Source organism: Chelonia mydas, chromosome 6 (genome assembly GCF_015237465.2).
Source record: "Chelonia mydas isolate rCheMyd1 chromosome 6, rCheMyd1.pri.v2, whole genome shotgun sequence".
NCBI lineage: Eukaryota > Metazoa > Chordata > Testudines > Cheloniidae > Chelonia > Chelonia mydas.
Genome location: NC_051246.2, coordinates 76,900,399 through 76,927,604, shown reverse-complemented (window position 1 = coordinate 76,927,604; position 27,206 = coordinate 76,900,399). Strand labels below are relative to the sequence as shown.

Here is a 27,206-nt window from a genome sequence, read left to right as displayed (position 1 = left end):
GGGAGAGAGCGAAGAGTTCCTGGAAGCTGCAGTTCCCTGCATGCCCTGAGGGAAGGAGATGGCAGCATGCAGGAAATTCCACACATGCCAGGGACCCAGCAACAGGCTGTTTCTCCCTCTGGATCCCTGGGCTCTAATGAGGAGGGGGTGTCTAGGCTGGGTGGGACATGGCTGGGCTCTGTGGGGAGGGGACATGGGTATCTGAGCTAGGGAGGACCCCATGACTGGGCTCTCAGTGAGAGGGATTGTGAGTGTCTGGCCCCTCCAGCTGGGCTCTGGGATGGGGGAGGGGGCAGAGAAACAGAAACTGGGTTGTCATAGGGGTTTCTTTAACTCTCTACTCCGGGGGGAAATTTTGTGTGCCTGTATTGTTACAGACATACTTGCTGACAGGTATTTTGAAATAAATTACCAAAGTAATTGAATCTCACGTGATTATGTAGTGTTATTTTGATAAATTAAATTTTCAGAATTTTGCAGAATTTTAAAATATTGTATCTATAATTTTTGGTTTTTTGGTGCAGACTTTTTAATTTTTTGGCGCAGAATTCCCCCCACGATTAAGACTCCACATAGACTAGACTAGACTAGAGATAACGGTTACACAGTTTGTAAAACAATTTGATACCACATGAGGGGTACAAGTCCAAGAACTTTGTTATTATTATAGTTATCAACATATCAACTACAAGAGGTAAGTAGAAAGGTGTCAAAGTTTTCAGAAAACATTAATATTAGGATTAGTTAACAATAGACTCAAGAAAGACACCATGATAGCAGCTCAAACTCAGTAAAGACAAGTGGAAGAAACAGTGGTATGCTCTAACAGGTTCTGAGTTAGGAACTACCCTAACTAGGAAAAGTTCTAGCCATCAAAGCTCAACAAGAATGTTTACTCAATGCACAAGTGTAAGAAGGGGAAAGAGAATCATAGAATGGAAAATATTGTGATGCCATTTTGTAAACTGATGGCATATCCTTATTCATCACCTTAAATACTATGTATAATTACAGACAAAACATCAAAAAAAAAAAAAGCTGAAACAAGAACAGTACAATGATAAGCAGGAATGGGGGCTTCCATACGTGGTGAGATTAGAATGACTATAACTATTTAGGCAAAAAAGAAGACATCGAGAGACAAATATACATAAATAGAATATAGTGGATGCCAGCCAAGTGCTCTTATTTACTCTTTCCTAGAGTATTAAAGAACAAAAAAACACAACCACGCCACAGACCAAGAAGGCATGCAACAAAATTAAAAGCCAATATGTTCTATTAATAAAAGGAAATATTGTTTACTCAGCATATAATTAGCTCACAGAATTCACTGTCACAGGACACTATTAAAGCAAATATCTTATTTAAAGTTAAGACATCTATAGGAATAAGAATATACTCTTCACTTACACTGGCTGGGATAAAATTAAGAAAATACAAATTCCATGTACACTGATCAGCTGATGTCAGGAATAACATTTTCCACATAATATAATATTGTACAATTAAATGCAATTGATGTCTTTCCTGTAAAATATATGGCCTTGGCCACTGCTGAGGACAGGATAAAGGACAATATGGACCTTTGAGCAGCTTCAATATGGCAGTTCCTATGGCACTAAGGATCAAGTAATCTACAAAAAACACCAACACAATGATCTTTAAAAAGAAGTGTTTGATTTTTAAATTCTGAAGGGGAAATGCTAGCAATTAAGGTTTATTTACTTATGTATATCTGGGTTGCGTAAATAAAGCTGGTTAGTCCCAACAGTAGCGAGGCATAGGCTTAAAGGAAAGCAAGATAAAACAGCATGTGGGAGAATGCTAGTGTTAATGTGCACACAAACAGCACACTATCTCACCCCAAGCACTTACTGCTAAAGCTGTAAATACAAACTGCCAGTTAAATTAGATGAAAAGACAACCTACAACAGCCATACCTGTGGATTCCTTCTTTTACAGGGTCCCCGCTAACTTTATGAGAAACTTAAATACATGTATTACATTTTCTGGAAACATATCATTAAGAACTTGTTAGAATCATTAAGAACTGTGATAAGAAACTTGTAGCCTCCGTAACAGCCACACAAATTTATGATTTAAAAACTCAAGCAAATTAGATTAAGTACAATAACCTTGAGAAGGAGAAGTGTTATATTGAAAAATGTCAGATGTATTTAACAGTACAATTTAATAAGTGCTGTTGTTCAAAAAACAGTTTTTACTTAGGCAATTATATTATTTTAGTACTGTAGCTTCATAAAGTAAAGTTATTTAAAGATTCCCTGATGTTAGGAGGACCTTTATAAAAAAAGAAGATGAAGCTAAATTCAGAGACCACTTTCTTTCAAGCGTGACAAGAAGTTATAGCTTATGGAAGAAAAATTAAATGGTTATGACTGTTTCAGTGATCACAGTTTTTGTAAATATGAGTCCTTTCAGGAACCAATTGAGTCATAGTTCTTGTGACTTCTCAGACATTAAATGCTAAATTGCTTCAGACTTTGCGAGTGATATTGCTCATTTGGGAATACTAACTTCCTTGTATAGTCACCATAATGGTTACAACTGGTTCTGATAACCTTTAGGAGTGCCTCATATAACTGCTGTGACAATACCAGATTCTGGGTTTCTAACTGTGATGCATGATACCCAAATATGCAGAAAAAAGTAGAGTACAACTTCAGCAGAATAATCATGGAAACTCCCCTCGAATGAAGCTTCTTGTAACTAATGTGATTTTTTTTATGCTGCAGAACTATTACAATCACAATTACTGGCATTCTAGAATCAGCACTCCAAAAATATTTTGTGTTTTAATCAATTACATTGCATAGGAATACTTTTGAAATTCCCACTTTCATGAGGATTACCTATTACTGTTCACCGAGCAAACATTTTTCTTTTATTTCCTACACAGTGCCACATTTGTAGAAATATATCACATGTAACATTGTCATGAGGATTTGGTGTAGTGGCTGCCTCTGTTTTCCCCTCACCTCTCTTTGGTAGATTACCTTGATCTTTGACTAGATGGTCTCCTGAACTGGACCCACACCTCCTCTTAAAGGACAGCACATCCTGTTACACATTATCCCAGTCCCTCTTTTCTATCTCCAGGGGAAGGCTCTCCATAAATTGTTAGAGCCTTATCTACATCGCCCAGCCAGGATGACATTTCCTTTTTAACCTCAACAAGGAAGGCTAACAAGAAATTTGTGCTGCTTGAAGAATGAAGTGGTATGGCCATAGTTTTCAACTCAGCCTGTACAACCAATGTAATGCACATATTTTTGAGTGTTGCAAATGAAGGTTTATGACGAGTGCCACTTTTTAAAAGTCCAGTCCTCCTGTGGCTATGGTGGAGCAGCCAAAACTGGCCTTTACCTGGGTGGAACTGGCAAAGGGCTGACTCATCGTCTGTCTAGAGCACTCTTCATGGATATGGATACAATTATATCATTCACCATTGAGAAAATTCTATAAAGAGTCAGCTCCTTTTGAGATTCTTACAACCATCAAGGTCCATGAATCTTTGCCTGCAACACCCAGATGATCAAGTGTTTGTTTTCCTCTTCCACCCCCACTGTTTTCTGGATTGTGTTCTGAGATGTGCAGCCATCTTTGCCTCTCTCCTCTGGTGATTACAACTCCTCCTCTGTGATGCAGTTCAAGCCTTCATTGGTCTTGGCGTTACTCTGCCAGAAGGGTCTCCACCTCAGTGGGAAGCTCATTCAGCTTCTCCTCCAGCAGCAGCTGCTGCTCTCCATCTCCGCCATTAGCCAGATTAAATCCTTTTTCTTCAAGGCCTATGTCACAACCTTTTCTTTTGAACAGCGCATCTCATCCAGCTCCTGCATACACTCTTTTACCTGGGTCTGCAGATGGTGGAGCTCTTTGATGGCTTCACCTTACCTTTTATTCGTAGAATGAATCTGGTCTTCCAGACTTGGTTCTCCAGACCTATAGGCCATCTCCAAATTTTCCCTACCAGCTATAAACATGGGGAGCTGTTACTGCTTCTGTTCCAGCTCCTCCAAACCATGCTTCAATTTCTCCAGCTCCGCTCTTTGCTCTCTATCTTCCTCTGAAGCTCTGGTCAAGAACAGAGACTTTGTCTCATCCTCTCAGGCCTCCACATCAATGCGGCTGGTCTTCTCCACATATCTATCGGAAAGATTCTTCTCTGTGAACAGTTCTATCTCCTTTTGTTTCTTCACCACATTGGCGACTCTTTGCATCTAGGGATCCAAATGCCCTTTCAAATAACTTAGCTCTTGCTGCCAGAGCTGTCCCTTGGGTATGGCGAATCGGGGCGACTGCTCTGGGCTCTGCGCTTTGGAGGCCCCTGCACTTCAGTGTGCATGTGTCATGCAGGGGGTGCTAGGCTGGCCTGGGGGGGTGGGGTTAGGGATTCCGGGGGCCATTCTGGCCCAGGGGCTTGGGTTAGAAGTTCAGGGGGCCAGGCCAGCCCAGCCCGGGGGATTAGCCGGGGGGCCTGGCGCTGGCAGTGGAGGTCACGCCTGCACTCATCGGCGGGAAGCACACATTGTATTTCTTTTTCTTATTCAGCATCGTGGGGCTCAGGCTCAGTCTCTGGCAGTGGCGACACCAGCCTGTCCCGCTCCGCTGGTTCCCGGCATTGTGCACCACTGCACCGAGTGCCAGTGTCCTAGCGCTGCCGGAACACGCCAGCGCCAGGCTGACCCCATCCACTGCACTTCCGCCCCAGACCTCTCCCCTCTTCCGGGACCCCACAGCACAGGGGCCACCCTATGACACTCCATCATCCCTTGCCACCCAGCACTGGTGTCCCCTCCCAACACCAGATTTCACCTGTATAAAATGTTAAGGGGGGCCCATACAGACTGATTTGTCCCAGGCCCCACACCCCTCTAGGGACGGCCCTGCTTGCTGAACATGAGTTTCCTTTCCCAATACTTGCAGTTTCACTGGACTCAGCAAGGTTCTACCAAAGAATGAAGGAACGTAAGAATGGCCATACTGGGTCAGACCAAAGGTCCATCCAGCCAAGTATCCTGTCTACTGACAGTGGCTAATTCCAGGTGCCCCAGAGGGAGTGAACCTAACAGGTAACGATCAAGTGATCTCTCTCCTGCCATCCATCTCCACCCTCTGACAAACAGAGGCTAGGGACACCATTCCTTACCCATCCTGGCTAATAGCCATTAATGGACTTAACCTCCATGAATTTATCCAGTTCTCTTTTAAACCCTGTTATAGTCCTAGCCTTCACAACCTCCTCAGGCAAGGAGTTCCACAGGTTGACTGTGCGCTGAGTGAAGAAGAACTTGCTTTTATTTCTTTTAAACCTGCTGACCATTAATTTCATTTCGTGGCCCCTACTTCTTATATTATGGGAACAAGTAAATAACTTTTCCTTATTCACTTTCTCCATACCACTCGTGATTTTATATACCTCTATCATATCCCCCCTTAGTCTCCTCTTTTCCAAGCTGAAAAGTCCTAGCCTCTTTAATCTCTCCTCATATGGGACCTGTTCCAAACCCCTAATAATTTTAGTTGCCCTTTTCTGAACCTTTTCTAATGCCAGTATATCTTTTTTGAGATGAGGAGACCACATCTATATGCAATACTCAAGATGAGGGCATACCGTGTTTTTATATAAGGGCAATAAGATATTCTCCGTCTTATTCTCTATCCCTTTTAAAATGATTCCTAACATCCCGTCTGCTTTTTTGACTGCTGCTGCATACTGCATGGACGTCTTTAGAGAACTATCCACGATGACTCCAAGATCTTTCTCCTGATTAGTTGTAGCTAAATTAGCCCCCATCATATTGTATGTATAATTGGGGTTATTTTTTCCAATGTGTATTACTTTACATTTATCCACATGACTTATCTAAAATGTCAGATTTCTGTGCCAGAAACTCAGGCCTGGTCTACACTAGGAACTTACAGTGGTATTGCTTCATCTAAATGGTGTGAAAAATCCACACCTCTGAGAGGCACAGCTATACTGACCTAACACGCAGTCTAGACAGTGTTAGGTCGACTGAAGAATTCTTCCATCCACCTAACTACTACTTCGTGGGGGGGGGGTGGATTACCTATGCTGATGAGAGAACCCTTCATGTCGGCATAGATAGTGCCTACACAGAAGCGCTACAGCAGGGCTGTAAGAACGTGCATCGCTGGAACCTGGGGCCAAGGGGGTTCTGTGCTGCTGATGCCATTACATCATCATGGGATGTTTAGGCTGGGCTCCCACATGAGGACCTTGTGAAGGTGGGCTTGGCAGGAAGCACCACCCAACAGGGCCTGAGTGGCAGCCCCTGGTAGCCCAATGATGGAAAACTGTCTGAGCAACAATGCAGACTGCCTGTCTGTCTCTGCTCCAGACCCTGCTTGTGATAGACCCTAGATTCTGGCTTCCAACTCTTGTTTGTCCTTGGCTTTTCTCTTCAATTGCTGTCTGTAACCTGGTGCCTGACGACCCTGATCTCCTGGTAATCTGACCCTGGCTGCCTCCTGATGCCTTACTCTCGGTTTGCCCTCTTGGACTTTGAGCTCCTGGTATCTGACTTGGCCTAACTCCTGCTCCAACCACTAGTCTGACTGCCCTTGTTCCAGTTGTGACAGGCACAGCTACATGCTGCTGTAGCATTTTAAGTGTAGACATAAACTCCCAGACTTACAGTGTCTCAGCTGCACAACTATTTAGGGTCTACCAAGATCCTCCCACTACTGACTCCATGCCACAGGGTCATTTTCCTGAGGCCCCTCGGCTGTCTTATTTTCATGGACTTAGTTTTTAATCTTGAATCTTTGACTTAATATGAATACAAGATTAGGACATTTTTCATGTCACTTTTCCATAGACTGGAAGATTCAGACTCAATTTATTAAGTAACAGTCTAACCTAAAGCCCAGTTTTATTGCACCTAGTGATTTAATGATGAAAAAAACCTCAAAGAAATGGAGACCTAGTGAGACTATGGTAACATTACTGGTCACTGGCAAGTGATGCCTGAGGTTTAAAGATCTGTGCAATTATTGGTACTTAAGACCCATAACTGATATTATTTAGCTTCCAGTTTTTCGGCATTGGTTATTTAAGACAACATATTAATATACTCTCCGAACACTAAAATATGAACAAAAAGGTTTAAAAAAAATGTGCTTGCCTGTCTGAATAAACTCTTCCAATTTCTCCTTGAAGGGATGGAGATGCTGTTCTGAAGATTCTTTGCAAACGACGCTCATCTGCTTTTCACAGGCTAGAAATAAAAGCGCAGAGTTAGATACTTTAAAACTGAATATTTAACTGACAACTCTTAAATAACCCTATTATTTCCATAATTATATGCCTACTCATATATCATTCAAACTTTATCAAGCAATGCATATTTCATACTGCATCTGCCTTGCTGAATCTAATAACTGCATTAAAGTCAAGTCACCTCAGCCAGAATTGATGAAGAACTAGACAATCTTTTTTTAAATATAGGTTATATGCAGTAGAATTCAGCTTTTGTAATGACTGCTTGTAATGGGAGTGGGTTGGAAACTAAACTGAAACCAGTATAGATCATGAAGAATTCATTAATGTTTGGAAGGAGCACCACTCCCTCACAAATGGGCCACCAAAATCTGCCCCAACTGATGTCTGAGTTGTATTAAGGAATAGTCCCATGAAGTATGCAATACAGCAATCTAACACGAAGGTAACAAAGGTATGGATCACTGTGGTGAGGTTCACTTCCAGAAGAAGAGACTGCAACCTTCAGGTCAAATCTAAGTGATAAAAGCATCTCTTGGCTACCATTGCTTCCTCGACATCCCAATATAGCTGCAGATCCAACAGGACTATCCGGGTTGCCAAATTAGTAACAAAAGGCAGGCAAACTCCACCAATCAAGGGAAGACGTGATCTCTGCCATTTTCTTAGTTTATTTCCCCCAAAAGCATGAGCATGACTTTAGTCTTATCGGGACAGTGTCAACTGGCTTGCCCTCATCAATATACCAACCCCAGCAAGATGCTGGGTGAACTGGTAAACTGCTCTCACTGCATCTGATGATATAAAGAACTAAAACTGGTTGTCATCAACATATTTCAAGCATCAAATCCCATGCCAGCTCACTGCCTCTCTGAGGAGCTTGTTATGACTAGAAAAAAAGGTTAAGTTTAGATTAGATTTTGCTAATACAAGCTAGCCAACCTTCATCAAAACTCAAACACTTTTCTTAGTGTAGGTTCATGGTCACCCATTCAACTTGAATTTAGCAGGTCGAGTTATAGCCTGGTAGAAGCAAAGTGAACTTCCACCTAATTATGATGTGTCCAGCCCATTGCCTAATATATCAACTAATTGAGGTCCTGATGCCATGTCATTTCCTATAGAAGCCAAGTTAACTGTCACAGAATTTAGGCATTGCCCTAGGAAGTCCTACTATATTTCTCAGAATTCTGAGATTCTAGATTATACTAAAGGTGAAATGAGACTGTCAGAAACCAATACTTGAAAATTTTGCAATTACCCATTGAACCAGTGCAAGCAGGAAATTGTTTTCTTCTTCTCACCTCTAAAAAATATAGTTTCTATGTGTTTAATTGGAATGGAAATTTATTTCACAACTAAACCAAAGGGTTACAGTTTGGTTGCATGAAACATGTACACATTTAAATGGCAAGCCAGCCAGTTTCACTCCAGTTAATAATTCACTTTATTCCAGTAAAGTCAGTATGCCCCCAAAAATGGGGAGGAGGAAGGGAAGAGTGTATAATTAACAATAAAACTATCCTGTTAATAGATGTCACACATCTGAGGTTTCCAGTGCAGGGAAAGAAGTCAGCAGAAGGTTGAGAATACATGTATTCATTTTATTATACAACCAGTAGTATAGCATATAATACATTTGGACCACCAAGACTGCCTTAACAAAGAAACCACACAAAGCATCTGTTTGAGTTTTTGTTGAAACTTGCACCCCAATATAGTCTATGTTAAAAAGAAAAATCTAACATGGCCAGAAATCTCTTTTCTTGACATTTGTTGCTGCAGAAATATATTGAAAAGATATCTGCTTCCTTTTAAAAGTGTTGTATGATAATTAAACATTCTTCCATAGCTCAGCTATATAAAACTAGAATATGAAGTTATCAAAAATTCATCTATAGCTGAGGAGGTCCTACCTATATAAACCACAGTCTTTATTTTTATGAACTATATTATACATTTATCTTTAACCCAGGGCCGGCCCACAACATTTTGGCACCTGAGGCAGGGAGCTCAAATGATGCCCCCATGCCTCCTTGCTTGGGCCAAAACTTTGAAAGGTCTCAATTCTGCCTTGTTCCTGTTCTACTCCTCTCATGGTACTGCTCTGCTACCTACCCCAATAAAGGAAAACTAACAACTTAAAATACCTTGTTCAAAAATTTTAAGTAACACTTAACTTTCAAACGCCTGAACAAATGTAACTTTTCTTTTCTGCATAGTAAACACTGGCATTTTTATCTGTTTGAATAATAAAAGTGGTGCTTTCTGTGCCTTCTTGGTTACAAAGATTTGAACTGCTTCCTGAAGGTCCACAGCCTGGGCCAGCTAATGCTCTATTGAGCTGGCTGCAAGGCCGACCAGCCTCTCCTGTGTCATTGGGGAGCGTAGATGTGTTTTTATTAACTTCAGGTTGGAGAAGCTGTGTTCTCCACTGGCAACTGTTACAGGAAGCGTTAGAAGTATGCGCAGAGCAACAAAAGCATTTGGAAAGAGGGTGGTCATCTTATTTGTGCACATATATTCCAGAAAAGCCTTTGGAGTTGATCCTGCTGAAATGTATCTTGAAAGGGCTTTCACTTCATCACCTAAATCACTCGCATCAATATTGCGCATGTCATCATGTGTCAACACTGTCTCTAGTGCCTTGCATTGCTGGTGTAGGTCTTCTTCAGGTATAGTGAGGAGTTTTGGAATATCATACAACATCCCAAATATACTGCTGTGTTCCTTGAGCTGCATGAAATGTTCTTCACCTGACTGTATTGCACAATCTAGCACCTGGTTAAAGAATTTAACTTTGAATTGTTGTTTGGGGTCTCTTATGGGATTATCCCGTGCCTCGTAATGAAAATGTCTTCTTCTTTGGTGACTCTTGTATTCTTGAATGGGTGGGAAAATAGCTTCAGTGTGAAGTTCCTCTGCCAACTTCTGTGCACTCTTCAGAATGTTTTGAAATCCCTTATCTGATCGATAAGACTGTAGGTATGACTTTGCTTTGTCCAGTTGTTCCATTGCTCTAGATATATCAAGGTCAACACCTTGGAGTCTCTTGCTTACAACATTTATTTCAAACAGCATGTCATGCCACAACACTAAGCCACACAGAAATTTGAAGTTTTGTATGTTTCTGGTGATTCCATTTCCCTCTGCCACTGTTCTCCCACGAACAGTTCCTGTCATAGCATTATTCTCCATAATGGCAACTATGGCATCATCTATCTTCCCAATTTGGTGTTTGATAGGCTTTATAGACTCCACTCGACTTTCCCATCGTGTGGCACTCAGTGGTTTCAGTGTCAGAGAGGATGTTCCCAGATGTTGCTTCAAAATTTGCCATCGATGAGTTGATGCAGAGAAAAATACACAGATGCTTTGAATTACATTAAAAAAAGTCAGCAGCCTCATTAGAAGCTGATGCTCCATCACTGACCACAAAGTTCAATGAATGAGAACTGCATGGGACAAAAAAAGCTGGAGGGTTTAGCTCTCAGATCCGTGTCTGCACTCCTCTGTTCTTTCCTCTCATGTTGGTACCATTATCCTAGCCCTGACCTCATGTCAGCTATCGCAATTCCCGAATCTTCCAGCTTTTTAAGAAGCACATTTGTCATACCAGCTCCTGTAGTATCATCAATGTCAATAAATTCTAGAAAATGCTCTCCGACAGTCACCATTGCAGGGACATTTTCACTAGGTTCTGTAGTTGTTACAAAACGCACCATTAAAGTCATTTGTTCCATATGGCTGATGTCAGGTGTGCAGTCCAGAATAACAGAGTAATATCTTGCTGACTTCAGATCTGCCACAATCTTCTGTTTGACTTTTGTTGCCAGTAATTGTATGATCTCATTTTGAATTGTTTTTCCCAGATAGTTCTGTGTGTACATTTCTTGGGTGGTGACTCTTCTTAGATGCTCCTGGAGTACAGCATCAAACTCAGCCATCAGCTCCAGAATTTTAAGGAATTTTCCATTGTTTGGCACATACAGCTGATCTGAAGTGCCAAGCAGTGCTAGGTTTTGGGTAGCAAGCATTCTCACAATGGCAATGAGCCTTTCCAGAACATTTTGCCAGTAAAGACACTCTGTTGCAATCTTCTCTTGATGCTGATCATCTATGGTGGCCTTTAACCTTAGTCTCATCTCAAGCACTTTCCACCTATGGAATGCTCTCTGGTGATTTGCTGCCTTCTCATGACATGCCAGATTTCTAGCCAGATTTTTCCAGTCCTTTGTTCCTGTAGAAGCCAATGTGGCTGGAACATTAAACTGGAAGAGTTTGCAACAAAAACAGTATACAGCATTCTGGGTTTTTGAGTACATAAGCCATGGCCTCTCCACTTTGTCACCATTGGGGATTTCACACCAGTAATGTGTTGGATGGAAACTTCTATTTTCATTGTCTTTGGGGAACATGAAATTTTTCACTTGCTGTGGCCTATGCAGTACAAGGAAGTCCCTCAGGCTACTGCTCAAGTGGGTCCACAGTCCTGGATCATCTAGACTTAAGGAACTAAACTCAGCAGCAGCTGTTTCTTGCGCCTCTACCACACTCTTCTCTAAGCTACACTTTTCTTCAGGAATGTGCATGGTTACATCCATTTGAGATGGAGATATGGATGTTGCTGTAGCTGCCAGGTCATCTGCACTCTAACTGGGAGATCAGGCATCTCCTCACCACTCACATCCTCACTGGGGCCGGAAGGCTCACCATGGACATTTGTGTCTATGTATCTCAGGACAGCTCCTTCCTGCTTAGATAGAAAAGCTTCCTCTGCTTTCTTTCTTTTTCTGAATGCTGCCCCAGAGGGGCATTTTCTTCTTTCACTCATGCCTGCTGTTCTGCGACAGCTATAGTGGCTCTCAACATTAACTGAAGGGGACAAATAAGCAGGCTGGTAGCAGGGCCTGAGTGAGGGAAGATATCAGCATCTTAAGGGCCTAACTGACTCCTACTACTTCAGTTGACTGCCTGTTCTCCTCAAGTGGGTTCAGGGAAGCAGCAGGAAACAGGGAGCTCCCTGAGAAGCTGGTGTTAATCAGTCCAGGCTCCTGGGGGTGCTAGAGAGGCACATAAGAGGCTCCTCCTCCTCCTCTCTCTCCCTGCAGCTCCTGCTGCTTTCTGTTATTCCCTCTCACCTTTCCTCCTGCCTGCCTGTTATGTCTCTTGTGCCCTCCTTCCTCCAGCACAGCACTCCACCATCTCTGTGCATCTAGAGCAGAGAGAATACATATGCACCAGCAGCAGCCACAATTTTCTACACTCTGGGTCCTAGTGGCGGCCGCCCACAGTCTGGCACCTGAGGCAGCCGCCTCAGTTCACCTCATGGTAAGGCCAGCCCTGCTTTAACCCCAAATCTTGCAACTTGTGGCATGCAGAAACATTCCTGCACATATAAACAGTCCCACTGAAGTCAATGGGAATTTGCTTGTGCACATCTACTTGTTAAGACTGGGGTTTTAATTTGTTCATAACATATCTTGTTAAATAAAGATTCTTCTTGTCTGCCCATCTATATACATGCCTTCAGAACAAGAAAAAACAAAAACAAAAAACAAATCAGAAAAAGAGATATAGATACAGTACGATTATTTTCTTCACAACATAAGCTTCTTGCCATTAAAAACTTGAACTATATGATTGTAGAAATATACTGAATGAAACATATTCACACACAATGTTTTCAACTTATATAAGCAGAATGAGGGTCCCAAAGTAACTCACACAAATTGTGATATTTTATTTGTAGAACAGAGAGGAAAACTGAAAGAAAAATACTCTATAAACAAAATGATTCTAAAAACTTTTTAAAAGTGCTCTTATTAAAGGTTGGCAGAAATTAGAAGCCACAATTTTGTGGCTACTTTTCCTGTGTGTTTAAAAGAAAAGTCTAAAGAGAAAAATGCCACATAAAATAAGACTTAGAAATCATTCCAGGCAAATATGAAATGACAAAAATGTGACATGGGAAGTACATATTTCAAGTTCTTGAGCTGAGATGCGGCATAATTTTTAAGGCTTGGACAAAGAGCATTTGCATTAAAGGAAATTATTTTGAGGCAAACAAGAAAAACATTATTATTACAAGTATTTTTTATTAGGTGGCATCAGGGCCCATTTTACATAGGCTAGAATGGAATCAAACACCACCTCCCCCAAAACAGGTAGCATACATTATTAGTTATCATTTTTGAACACCCAAAAATATGCAAGGTGCCTCACTAATAAGAGGTTTCCTGCACAAATGGAACCCCCGGTAAGGTTTTCAAATATAATGTTAGGTATGTCATATGTAATTTTTAAATGTCCAAAATTGGGGTATATTACTTTAATTTTTTTTTCAATTTACATTATTTTTTTAAAAGTGACTTTTATAGGGAAGACTAAAAAAATGTAAATAAATCAGGTGACAGGAGTGAAGGAGGATGTGGCTAAGTGAAAGCAGTAGTATATGGGGCAGAGCAGACCAGACAGCTGGAGTTAGACAAAGCCATTGTTAATGAAGACTAGAATGTTGAGATGACCAGTTTTCTGCTGAAGTCAAAGCGTGCATATACTCAATCACCCTGTAACAACCAGATTGAGAGGAGCATAAAGAACAAGCAACAGTTAGACCAAATGCCAGCAGATTCCAAGGCCTGGAGTTAGTGGAAAGCCTGAAAAATATTCTCTCTAAAAGTGACCAATATTGTGCTCACATATAATTAGGCTTGAAAGGATTAGATTTTTATCAATAAATGTCAGTAAATATTGATTTCACTGTACATACAAAGACTATTTCCACTAATAATTGAAATGTACAGATAGGCAAAAACAAAAATGCTGCTTGAGATATTATTAGAGCTTGATTTAAGGATATTTACTTTGTATATTTTGACATGTGATATTGACAATTTGAGTTTTTGCAGTTATAAGGCTTTAACTTTTTGAATCTCAATGTATACTGTCATAAATTGTTTGACCTCCTTCGATTCTTAGCCCCCCCTGCATAATTTCCTGCAACTGTGATTACTTAAACTGAGAAATATGAGAAAAAGTGCTTAAAAATAAACATCAATATTATCAGTCAAAATTATTAAAAAAATATAAAAAATTGAATTCTGCCAAGCCTATATATAATGGAATAAGAGTCCAGCAGAAAGTCTTGCCATTTCTAATACACTGTCTGTACTTTGAGCTCACATGTGCTTCACCCTTAAGACAGAAAACTGAAACTCTCCTTCAGACAGCAGCTATCAGGCCAGGTCATAGAGGGAGAGGTTGTCTGTCAGATAACCATAGACTAAACTATTTAAGACTTCACAGATAAATATTTAGATGCACATGGATTTGCATGTAGAAATTCACTAGCAGCCAATGTGGATTATGGAACACAGACGTTTACACTAAGTGAAGCTTCTGAGAAGAGCACCAAGAGTAGCCCCAAATACGGCCTGTTACAGAATTCTAGTTTTGAGTTAGCAAGGGCGTGGGGCACTCATGATGAAGTCAGCATCTGTCAACAAGGGGTGCAATCCTAAATTGCTTTGGTCAACAAAAGATGAAGGAAGGTGATTATCAGCTGCTGTACTGAATCCATATGCTATTTTATTTTATTTTTAAATTTAAGCAAAAGCAATGGGAGCTTTTAACGACATGCCAGTTTGCTTTAAAATATGAGAAATATTTGCAAGGAGAGGCCATTGATTGTCCCAAATACATGCACAATGTTGCCTACATCCTCATTAAGCCCCTGCATTCAATTATTTAACTGATTTAGAATTTAGGTTACATGGTACTCAACATTCTGTAGCTTTAGTCTATGAAGAAAAAAATTACTTGTTCTAGCCAAAAATAGGTGCAGCAGAGCTTGGATTCTAGTTAATTATATTGAAAGAGGGGACAAGGGTTTTTGTTTACTTCTTCAAGCTGGATATAAGACATGCTCTAACTACTGGATCCTTCTGACTCTCAAGGCAGATGTGAAATGCTTGCCTCATTAATTGCTAAGGAGATAAAACCTCATGTTTCATATTTTAGCTCAATCTTTATCAGGGATTAGGAGCCTCAATGAGATTAATTACTCCACATTTGCCAACTGTGAGGCATCTTGCACCTTTTTCTGAAGCACATGGTGTTGGCTAAAGGATACAAAACTAGATGGACCACGGGTCTGACCTAGTATGACAATTCCTATGTTCCTACATATTTCTTTTGTAAGTTTAAATTGTTGAACACACACCTTTCTCTCTCCTTTCTGTATTTCCCTCCTTAATGCTTCTTTTTTCCCCCTCTTTGCTCTCTTCACTTGGTTCATGGATTTTAAAGTAGTGCATTTTTTTAGTCTCTTCCCATATAATACTCAAATCCTGACAGTTATCTTCCCTTACCCCTGAATATAATCTTTTATATAAATTAAAAGTTAACTTTCCGGATTCCGTATCTGACATTAGAGAAGTCACAACCTCTCTGTGCCTCACATTATGCTCTATATTTGGTATGATTTTTATCCATAGAGAACACAAAGAAAAATAGTAACTTAAAAACCCTCATTTTTAAGAGTGGACTTTGATCTATGGTAGGCAGTTTTCATTCAATGTCCTTTTAGAAACACCATTTGTAGTTCCAAAAGTACTTACATGTTTATGTAATGTTTCTTTTATTTCAAAGGATGTTAACACTTTTTTAAAAAAAACTCTGCGCAGTTAAGTCAAACACATTATAAAGAAATTACAAATGAAATGTGATGTTTTATCATTTATCTTAATTCTCTACAGTACAAAAAAAGAGCTACAGTACTTGCAATGCAAATCCATTCCTGATTTTTAAATAATGCCTCTCTTATACAGAGGGTGTTTCAATAGAAAGCACATCCTCTCCAAAGTAAAAATTATTTCAGCAAGCTTTAATCATAAATGACCATAATGGAATAAGCAGATCAGATTGATTATGGAGGGAGACATGTACAAATCTTAAAAGGCAACAGAGCAACCTTTAAGATTCCAAGGAGGCTAATGGAAGAGTTACCAAAACATACCAAATGTACATTTCCTCCCTCACTAGTCAATTCCAAAGTGATGATCCAAGCAAATACACAAGTGTGTTAAGATAAACAACCTGTTTAGCATTACTCAGTGCAAACAGATGTAAGCTGTCGACTGTGCTAATAAACTTTTGGGACGTTTTCTTGATACACTTTGTGTGTTAGTCACATTAACTATAATAGGCTACTTTAAAAACTGTTTATTTCTAGATGAACTATTGCAAAAAAGAAAGTATGTGTGTAATGTAAGAATAAATGTTATTTGAAAACCCTAAAATTACAAACTGTTGGATGTACATTGTGCTTCACACTCCAAATCTTGGCCATGGAAATGGAAACCATTAGCAAAACATTAGAACAAAGCTGGAAACTGCTGATTATTAGTTTGCCACTGTCTTCAGTTTTAATGCAGTATTTGGCTCAGAAAGTTCTTAAAAAATCCCCAATATAAGCTAAAATATTTATAAAGCTGAATGCCTCTCACTTAATGCCTATTGGGCAATAGTCTTTTAAACCTCCACAGACACTGTAAATCTGTCAGAAGAATCATTGCCTATAAACAAACTTTCACGTAAAGAGCACTGCAATGTCAATCGGGCAGGAGTTGGTATTTTTTAAGCATCATTTTTAAAGTAAATGCAAAACCAGAAATAGTTCAGTGTTGATAACACTGAATAGCAGAACATTTACTTACCAGGACCCACCAGTAGCACTTATGGGAATCATCCTGACAGTGAACCCAAGTATTTAACGCCATGGATTCCTGTAAACCTGTCACTGATACTATCCCTCTTGAGTTATGTCACAGTGAAAGCTGCTAGCACCCACCACTGTTTATATATCCCAATGTCTGCTCAGAGCCTGGTAGGTTATATTATTGTGGGATTGTTAAAGACGTGCTGCTTTCTTTTTCGCATTATAAGGCAGGCTTATTTTTGGCAGGAGAATTATTGTTCTATTTGGCCATCTTCCCTGGACTGACTTTTAGAATCACCCTTTCTTTTATACCAAGGAGCCTTTAAGTTATATCCTAAAAACCAAGTTTAGCAGAACAAAACTAAAAGGATCCACTTCTGTACCATAAGGTCCATGTCTCTGTGAGGATCAGAATGGTGATAGACAGACTTTAGCTGCATTTTCCTTTAATGTGATATCAGAATATTAATAATGATGTTGAATTATTTTGATTTTGTATAAATGTTTTATAACTTCCTCAAGGTGAAGTTTGTTACCCGTGTCTTGCATGTAAATAACTTGCCAAATAATCTCATTATTAAATCAGGGGTGGGAGGTCTGAATGAAGATGCATTTAGTTGCAGCTTTGGGTTACACTATTTATTTTCCACTATTTAGTTCTACAATATGTATCTATGTATATTTATAATGCACCATTCTCTACTAGTATCTAGGTACCAAGTGGAGGAACTGCTTTGCTGCAGTCCTGGTAGATCTGTACTCTCTGCTCCACTGGTAGGATTGTAAATAGTGTTTTTTCTAAGGAGGAGGTATAAGTGAGATGCAGGGATATTGTGAAGAGAAGGAAGTGTTTATCTGCCAGTCTATTGCTATATCAATTGAGGAAAGACTTAAGAAATGAGTCTTGCACTGTACTGTAAAGGAAGGAAGACTTTGGCATACTCTGAATGGGCGTAGTGAATTACTGGTAGATTATGTTCCAGCATAACCTCAGAGGTGGATTTTCTTTGCATTGGCATCAGTAATCAATAAACATGTTAACTAATGCAACATACATAGGGACAGCCCATAGCTCAATTCTTAATATCTAGGCTGAGTGAGATCTGAACATTTCATGGAGCCCACATGCTCAGCCACTGGATGAAGAAAGTGACAGAGCTAGTAATCTTATCTGACTGGCTGCGGAGCCCTTTAAATAAATAGAAGGAAATGCAGCTAGCCCTTCTCACCGGAAAGTAGAGTAGAGTCACTTGAGACACAGAGACTTTGGGAATGTATAGGGGAGGGTCCATAGCTGAAGGCAACAGATGTTGAGGGTATTAACAGAACCTCTCAGAAGCGTGCCAATAAACATCTGTGTCTTACATGAAGGGCAGTTTAAAGGGCAAAAAGAATAGACACACCTCAAGTTAAATTTGCCATTCACATTTGAGATGTCTTACCTATAAATGATTTACAAGGCTCTGATGAGAACAATGAGACTGTACAAAGTTCTCAATTAGTAGAAGATCTATGCTCTTATGCATAATTATTTTCCTTGCTACTATACTGTTAATTTGCTTTCATAGACTGTTCAACGGGGAAAGAACTTGACCGTTAGCCACCAAACAAAATCCTAAATAGAGTCTTGTCTGCTACAGAGCTTTTCCCCCATGTGATTCTTCAACCACCACCATTTGAGGTGCTCAAGATCTTAGTTCCCAGAGAGAGCGCTATTGTCAAGGCGGTTCTTGATGAAAGGTCCTGTCCTCTCGATAGTGCCTTGGTTGGCAGAAATTGGATTTGGTGACTTCCAGAACATCCAATAACAGTGTTTCTCAAACTGGGGTCCGCAGACCTCCAGGGTGTTTGCAGGCACCGCTGATCAACTCTTCCCCTTCCCTCCCAGCGCCTCCTGCACGCTGGGGAACAGCTGTTCAGCAGCGTGCAAAAGGTGCTGGGAGGGAGGGGAGGAGCAGAGATGGGGTGCGCTTGGGAAAAAGATGCAGTGGAGGTGGGGCCTTGGGGAAAGGGATGGAGTGTAGGTGAGGCCTGGGGATGAGCAGGGGGCTTAGAGGTCTGCAAAAATTTTAAAATCAAAATGGGGGTCCTCAGATTGCTAAAGTTGTAACCTTGTGAAGAAGGAGAATCCAGGGAACTACAGTCCGGTCAGTCTCACCTCAGTCGCTGGAAAAATCATGGAGCAGGTCCTCAAGGAATCTATTTTGAAGCACTTGGAGGAGAGGATGGTGATCAGGAACAGTCAACATGGATTCACCAAGGGCAAGCCATGCCTGACCAACCTGATTGCCTGCTATGATGAGATAACTGGCTCTGCAAATATGGGGAAAGCGGTGAACGTGATATACCTTGACTTTAGCAAAGCTTTTGATACGGTCTCCCACAGCATTCTTGCCAGCAACTTAAAGAAGTATGGATTGGACTATAAAGATAGAATGCTGGCTAGATCATTGAGCTGAACGGGTAGTGATCAACGGCTCGATGTCTAGTTGGCAGCCGGTATCAAGCGGAGCATCCCAGGGATCAATCCTGGGGCCGGTTTTGTTCAACATCTTCATTAATGACCTGGATGATCGGATGGATTGCACCCTCAGCAAGTTCACGGATGACACTAAACTGGGGGGAGAGGTAGGTATGCTGGAGGATAGGGATAGGGTCCAGAGTGACCTAGACAAATTGGAGGATTGGGCCAAAAGAAATCTGATGAGGTTCAATAAGGACAAGTGCAGAGTCCTGCACTTAGGACAGAAGAATCCCATGCACTGCTACAGGTTGGGGACCCACTGGCTAAGCGGCAGTTCTTCAGAAAAGGACCTGGGGATTACAGTGAATGAGAAGCTGGATATGAGTCAACAGTGTGCCCTTGTTGCCAAGAAGGCTACCAGCATATTGGGCTGCATTAGTAGGAGCATTGCCAGCAGATCAAGGGAAGTGATTATTCCCCTCTATTCGGCACTGGTGAGGCCCACCTGGAGTATTGCATCCAGCTTGAGCCCCCCACTACAGAAAGTTTATGGACAAGATAGTCCAGCGGAGGGCAATGAAAATGATTAGGGGGCTGGGGCACATGATTTATGAGGAGAGGCTGAGGGAACTGGGCTTATGTAGTCTGCAGAAAAGAAGAGTGAGGGGGCATTTGATAGCAGCCTTCAACTACCTGAAGCGGGGTTCCAAAGAGGATGGCGCTTGGCTGTTCTCAGTGGTGGCAGATGACAGAACAAGGAGCAAGTTGGTCTCAAGTTGCAGTGGGGGAGGTTTAGGTTGGATATTAGGAAAAACTATTTTACTAGAAGGGTGGTGAAACACTGGAACGGGTTACCTAGGGAGGTGGTGGAATCTCCATCCTTAGAGGTTTTCAAGGCCTGGCTTGACAAAGCCCTGGCTGGGATGATTTAGTTGTGGTTGGTCCTGCTTTGAGTAGGGGGTTGGACTAGATGACCTCCTGAGGTCTCTTCCAACCCTAATCTTCTATCATTCTGAAGTTTGAGAACCGCTGCCCTATAAGATACACCTGTTCTCTCAGACACTTCAGTGAAAGAATGGTGCCTTGAATGGGGAATTATGTAATGGAAATCTTCACAAAGTGATTTTGATGGCTGTCAGAAGGTTTATTAGACATTCTATTTTGGTTTGTTTTTTAGATTTACAACTGATGGGAAGTATTTTAGATTTTATAATGGCTTGTGATTATCTGGTATGTAATGATGTGCTCAGAGATTAGATCATACATTTATTAAATCAAAATAAACTAAAAATAAAAGAATACCCTGTTTTGCTTTAAGAGACAGACAAAGCAAACCAACATCTTACATCTATTATTGTTGTATTTACTATCTTAAATCCCTTGTGTTGAGATTGTTTCCCAAGCAAAAATCAAACAAAAAAAAAGGTTGCTAGTAAAACTAAATATTTTTTCATACCATAGCAACACATCTAAGACTCTGGTTACTGTATTCACTCTAAAACTGTAGTTTAGATTTAGTAAACACCATGACAAACATACTGCAAGGGAAAGAATAGTTCATATAAATTAATGTAACAACTAGGCAAAGCAAAACCCCATCATTTTTCCAGTCAGGTCCCGTAAGTATAGACTATTAACTTCATTAGGACTTCACACAGGTGCAGGGGTCTGTGCTAGCAGAACCCAATAAATGATCACACCCTCAGTCTTGTCTGATGTGTCTGAGCAGTACAGGAAATTAGTATTATGGAACTGAACAGTACTGTCTGCCTAATTTAGACCACATATAACAACCACGTACAATGAATCAGGTACAGGGGGTCTCAGAAAAATTTTAATAAGGTGTGTTTGTGGACTGTGACAGTGTATGTTGAAAAAGTTGATCTCCAATTTATTTCTGTAGTGTGGGATCTCTGACCTCCTGCATAATACCAGTAATTCTTCCACCAAACCCATAACTTCTGGTTGAGCTAAAACATACATCTTTTAGAAAGACATATATTCCTGATTTTAAAGACTTCAAGTGATAAAACATCAACTACATCCATTGGTAAGTTATTCTAATGATTAATTACCATCACTATTAAAAGTTTGAACCTTATTTCTAGTCTATATTTGTCTAACTTCAGCTTCTAGCAGTGCTTAGCCCATAATACAATACACAGCCTCACTTACTGCTTACCCATGCCTCATTCACTTCACACTATCCAAACTCTACAGATGTTGAGTCTTCTACATATTAAAGTGAAAATTCATTCAACTATCTTATGCAGACATGCGGAAATCTAATGGAATACTGAGAGATCATCCATTAATGGAAATTTCCAGTCATTGTATGTTTATATACACGCATAGTACCACTGGAACGCTAGCAGACTTTTAGTTTTATTGTATAAGAAAACACAGTGCACACGCACAAAGTTTATTTTTAAACCCCTATCTTGTACTTGCCAAATCAAAACCGTTGTTTGCTGTGTTGTTGTAGCAAGGCTGGTCCCAGGATATTAGAGAGAAGAGGTGGGTGAAGTAATATCTTTTATTGGACCAAGTTTTATGGGTGAAAGAGACAAGCTTTCAAGTTAAAACTGTTTTCAACTGGACTGCTGAAAGGCACATCTATGACCTAGTTTCCATCACCTCCCACTGAGGCTTGAAAGCTATTCCCATAAAGGTCACAAGCTTTTTTTTTTTTTCTTTTTTTTAAATCAGAAAATACTGACGTTTTTTACTCTTGAAAACAAAATCTTCCCTGCTCTAACTTTCCTCCATCATTGGCTTGCAGATCAAAAATGTAAATGTTTGGCAAAATAATAAGCATCTGAAAATGACCCTTTACAGTGAAAACAGTCGGAAAATCTTACCTATAGGTATCACAATTTGTTTCACTTACAACAGCTTCTAATTAAACACCACATACATACAAGAGTTTTTGTTCCTCACCATCTATCCTGTACCTGCTTCTCAAAAATTTAATTTTAAACTATTTTAATTAATAAGAAGAAATTATTTGATCTGACCCTGCCCTGAAAAGAACAATATAGCATATCTACTGATTCTGGATAAAATGTTCAAAACTGTCTAAGTGACTTAGGATCCTAAGTCTCACTTTCAAAAGTGACTTAGGCACTTGAATTTCAATGAGACTTAAGTCCATCTACACCTGGGGAGGTGTGGTTTCCAGCTCAGCTAGCGCACTAAAAGTAGCAGTGTAGCCACAGGGGCATGGGTGGCAGGATGGATTAACCAATCAAGTATGTACATAGCGGGCTGGATGAGACTTAAGGCAGGGTGACTAGCCCATTCTACCACCTACACAGCTGCAGCTATGCTGCTATTTTAGTATGCTAATTCCATCAAAGCTAGCATGCATACATCTACTAGAGCTGGAAATTACACCACCAGCTCTGATGTAGATGTACCCACTGGCTTCTAAGTGCCTAAATCACTTTTGAAAATGGGATTTAGACTCCTAAATCACTTCTGTCCTTTTGAAAATTTTATCCATTGTTATCACATAACAGTCATCTTCCACTCATAACCATTTATTGGCACATATTAAGTAAATTATGCAGAGAATTAGTAAGGAGTATTTACAAAGAAAGTCAGCATTCAAAATTGTTAGAAGTTAGAACCAAAAAATGCAGATTCATGAGTCTTAGCCAACATTCCTTTTCTCAAATTAACCAATTCCCAATAAAAAGTCACTGGCTCCTTACTGTTTCTAGGTATAATTCAAGGTGTGGATAGTAATTTCAGGGTCTTGACCTTAGCTACTCAAAAAAGTCATATCATCCCTTCTTTAAATTAGAATTTCTGGTGGCAGGGCATTGTCATTGGAGGGACTTCAACTGTGAAATTCACATCCCCATTTGATCAAAAAAAGCTCAAGGTTGATGAGCTTCATACCATGAGGTAACACCAATATATGTACTCAAACATTAGCCCAAGGGTTAATGCTGGAGTAATCATTTTAGAGATTACCATGGGGCTGAGTCTCTTCAGATTTTGTTTAATATCAGCTAACTAATTTTCTATTGCTTTAAATAATTTATTGACACCCAACCATGCACAGTGGGCTGAGTTAATTTCTTTAAAAACAAAACAAACAAAAAAACAGACCATGGTTGAGTATGAGATTTTGATGAGAACATATTCTATTGCATTTGCCTATTCAGTCACTGAAGTACCAAAATAGAGCTAGTTACTCTGTAAAATGTTCTGTGATATCTTGAGTAAGAAAAGCACTACATAAAGAATTCTATTTCTATATACAATTGATAATACAGGACAAAGGCCAATCTTCTGGACAAATATTTCCTTTTCTTTTGGCTCATGCCGCAGGGAGGGACCAGCAGTCACGTGGAGCAAGCAGGCATTTGCTGCTCAGCTCTGCTGCGCTGCTTGTGGTGGGCAGGGCCCTGAGCCGTTGTAAATCACCCGGGGGGACGCGTGGGATGGGTGAGCACCCGGGGATGCAGGTGGGGCTAAAGGAGAGACCCGGCCCCAAAATTGCTGGAGCCCCGCAGGCCACATTGGGGAGGTTCTCAGGCTGCAGATGGCCCATGGGCCAGGAGTTTGAGACCCCTGAACTAGCCTATTTCAGCGCTTAACTATCCTTAACTTTCTATAGTTTTGACTGCATATTTGCATTCTTACCCCTGTGCTGACTGGCTGTTATCTCCAACCCCCCTGCACTCCATCTCTGACAGTCTCTTCCCCTCAGCCTCATTCCACCTACCCTCTGTGCTACCCTCCTCCCTTGTTACCTTCAGCCACCCATTTCAAAGTCCACTCACTCTTCCATTGTTTTTCCATTTAACTAACCACTTCCCACCTAACATAGCTCTACTCCAAAAGCATTTTTTAAAATTGTGACACTAACATTGTGTTTGTCTGCCATCACATTGTTCACTCTGCTTGTATGTGTGACCCTAAAAGCATCCCAATGCCAGAAGGCAAGGGACTCACTAGTATCAGGCAGCAATTTGCAGCTGGCCTGATCAATTCCGTGTACCTCAAGTCACTTATGTCATAATTTGTATCTAATTGGTGTCATGTGAGATATCATTAAAAAACCAATAACACACTGATCTTTAATATTCTTTCATGGTATATGTATGTAAACATCCAACGGACTATAAAAATATGAAGGAAATATGGGACTGAAATGTGAATGAACCAGACAAATCTGGGGAGTGGGTAAACAGTTGTTTTTCCAGATAAAGGAAAGGCCAATGCCTCTATCCAGGTGCAGTCACAGTCAATTGGCGATCACAATCAAGGAGCCATTCATGGCACATCAGAGGCCGCAGGGACAGATCAATTTGCATTGTAGGAGCACCAGCGTGGAAGAAACTAGCATGGAACCTTCTCCATCAGACTCCATGGCACCTTTCCTCACAGCAGTGGCACTGAACTTTAAGGATACATTTCAAAAGTTCTCTTGACTATAAAAGAGAGGGGCAAAGAATCCCAAGTTTACATTTACCTAAGAAGACAAAGGAACCAAGTACTTTGGACTTTGGGGGAAAACTTGACCAAAGGGGTGGTCAGACATCTTGCTGGAAGGTGGTAAGACTCTTAACAAAACTACAATCTTGGTTAAAAGGTAAGTCTTAGTCACTAGAAAGTGTTTCCCCCACATTTTTATTTGTTTGCAACCATTTCTGACTTTATCCCTTACACTTGAACTCACTTGATCGCTCTCTTTTTGATTAACTAAACTTGTTTTACTTTTATTCTAAATCAACCCAGTGCTGTTTGACTTGCAGTGATTATTAACTCCATTTAAAGCAACAAGCTGCTGTGCTTTTGTCTCTTTAAAAGGGCAACAGACCTTACAACTTCTCTCAATGGTCCAGGAGGCGGCTGGACATTTCAGGGCAGACAGTTTTGGGGAATTTGGGACTGGAGGTGTGTTGGGGTCACTTGGCTAGTAGTAAGCATGGCTGGTGGAGACCAGAGTGTGGTTGAGGTGTAACAAGCAGGCTATTGGATTCAGAGTTTCTGAACTAGGGCAGCTCAATAGACAGACAGACAGACACAGTGCATGCTTGTATGCTGGCTTGGAGCATCCAGACAGGGAGCTACAGCAGCAGAACATTTTAAGGCACTCAGAGTTACAGGACAAGTGGTGACACAGTCTCTCACTGGTCTGAGTTGGATCCCAAAACATTACAGCATGTCATACCTCTTTCCCCACCCTTTGTCTGTCTTGCCTATTTGAGTTTGTAGTTGAGCCTCTTATCTCAGGAGTGCATCCAAGTATCAGGATGCACTGTCAGAGCAGTCTTTCACTCTAGCAGTCACATTATCTGTCCGGTTCTACAATAGCCTGCTGTTTCCATGGCCCAGCCCTTTGGCTAGGACACCTCTCAATTTGTTCCCTTTCTTGGATTAATAGAAAAGCCCCAAAATAAAAAAGCTCAACATCTAATGGCCTTTAAGCCTGGCCCTCAGCTTCTGTCTGCAACTCACAGTTCTTGGCCTTTTTTACTCTTGATGTCTGTACTTCCCCTCTTGTTCCGAGGGAGAGTTGGGGGAACCTACAGGTCCACCTTCTCCTCTGGGTCCCAGTCCAGGGACCCTGTTTAAGGACTCTTCCTTCAATACCTCCACTATTTCCCTGGAATGCTCCTACCTTCTCCCTGCTTGTCAGTGGCTCCTCCACATCTGTGGCTCTGCTAGCCCCACCTTGGATTTGTGGCTTTTGACAGATTCTTCTTATCCAGCTATGAAGTGGTTTCCTTGAAGCCACTTCCAGCTCTTCTCTGAAGCAGCTGGGCTGTATTGTGAGCAATCCCTCTGTCTCTCGCCTTAAGCCCAGTCACAGTATCTCCCTCCCCCAGATAGGAATCCCCCTCAGCCCTCTTTCTGGGGCTGGGGTTGTATTTCAGGCAGTTTCTCTGCCTCTAGCGTTAGAACAGACAGTAACTCCCGCTTCAGATGGGAGTTTCCTGATCAGCCCTCCTCAATGGAGCTGGGGTAGTGGTTTAGGCCAGCTGCAGGGCTTTAGACAGCTTTACTTTCAGCTGAGCTGAGCACTCTTTCCCAATTAGTCCTCCAGTTTGGAGGCAGCTTCTTCTGATGATGTCTGCCTTGCTGTGAGGGAGAAGGCAGTATATATGCTAGTCTCCTTTTCCCAGCTCATTCCCAACTGCCTGGGTGAGAGGGGAGATTTGCCCCACCTGCCTTGCAAAGCCCTTAAAGAAACAACGATTGCCTTTCTCCCAAGCACTGCTTATTCCCAGGACTGCTTCCTCTTCACCAATATCTCTTATTTCCTAGGTCTTTGAATAAACAAACAAACAAAAACTTTCTATAATTTTGAAGGCCCATGCCATTTAACTGGGGGTGGGCTGACCAGTAAGCACTGCTACCCTTAAGCGCATACTACCCTGTCAGTTTTTTTCTACTTGCAGGGTCTAATATAACGGAGTCCTGTTCTCAGTCAGTCCCTAGAGACTATCATAGTGAATATAATAAATATTAAACAACATATTTATGAGGAGAAGGTGCTCATGGGATGACATGCAGAATAAGTCATGGTGGAGATGGATTAGTGGGTAGGGGACAGGTGAGACTACTACTACTTACCCAGAGCACATTTTTCTACACAATAAACAATAAACAAACAGATACATAAATAAATTTTGAGCCCAAGCTTCATCAATCCTCTAACTTTGCATCTGCATTATTTGAGGGGAAACGTATTGCCACTTAGTCATATATGTACTTGACTGAGCTTGTAA

At 40.9% G+C, this 27,206-nt stretch overlaps 1 protein-coding gene across 6 annotated transcripts in view; it reads right to left on the bottom strand.

Moving 5' to 3' along the window:
• Positions 1-27,206, bottom strand: part of FMN1 (formin 1) — a 430,195-nt gene that overhangs the window by 68,531 nt on the left and 334,458 nt on the right. For all 6 annotated transcript variants that reach the window (XM_043548088.1, XM_043548089.1, XM_007069366.4 and 3 more), the window contains one exon: positions 7,176-7,268. In XM_043548088.1, coding sequence (XP_043404023.1) covers positions 7,176-7,268 — 93 coding nt within the window. The remainder of the gene's footprint in view (positions 1-7,175; positions 7,269-27,206) is intronic.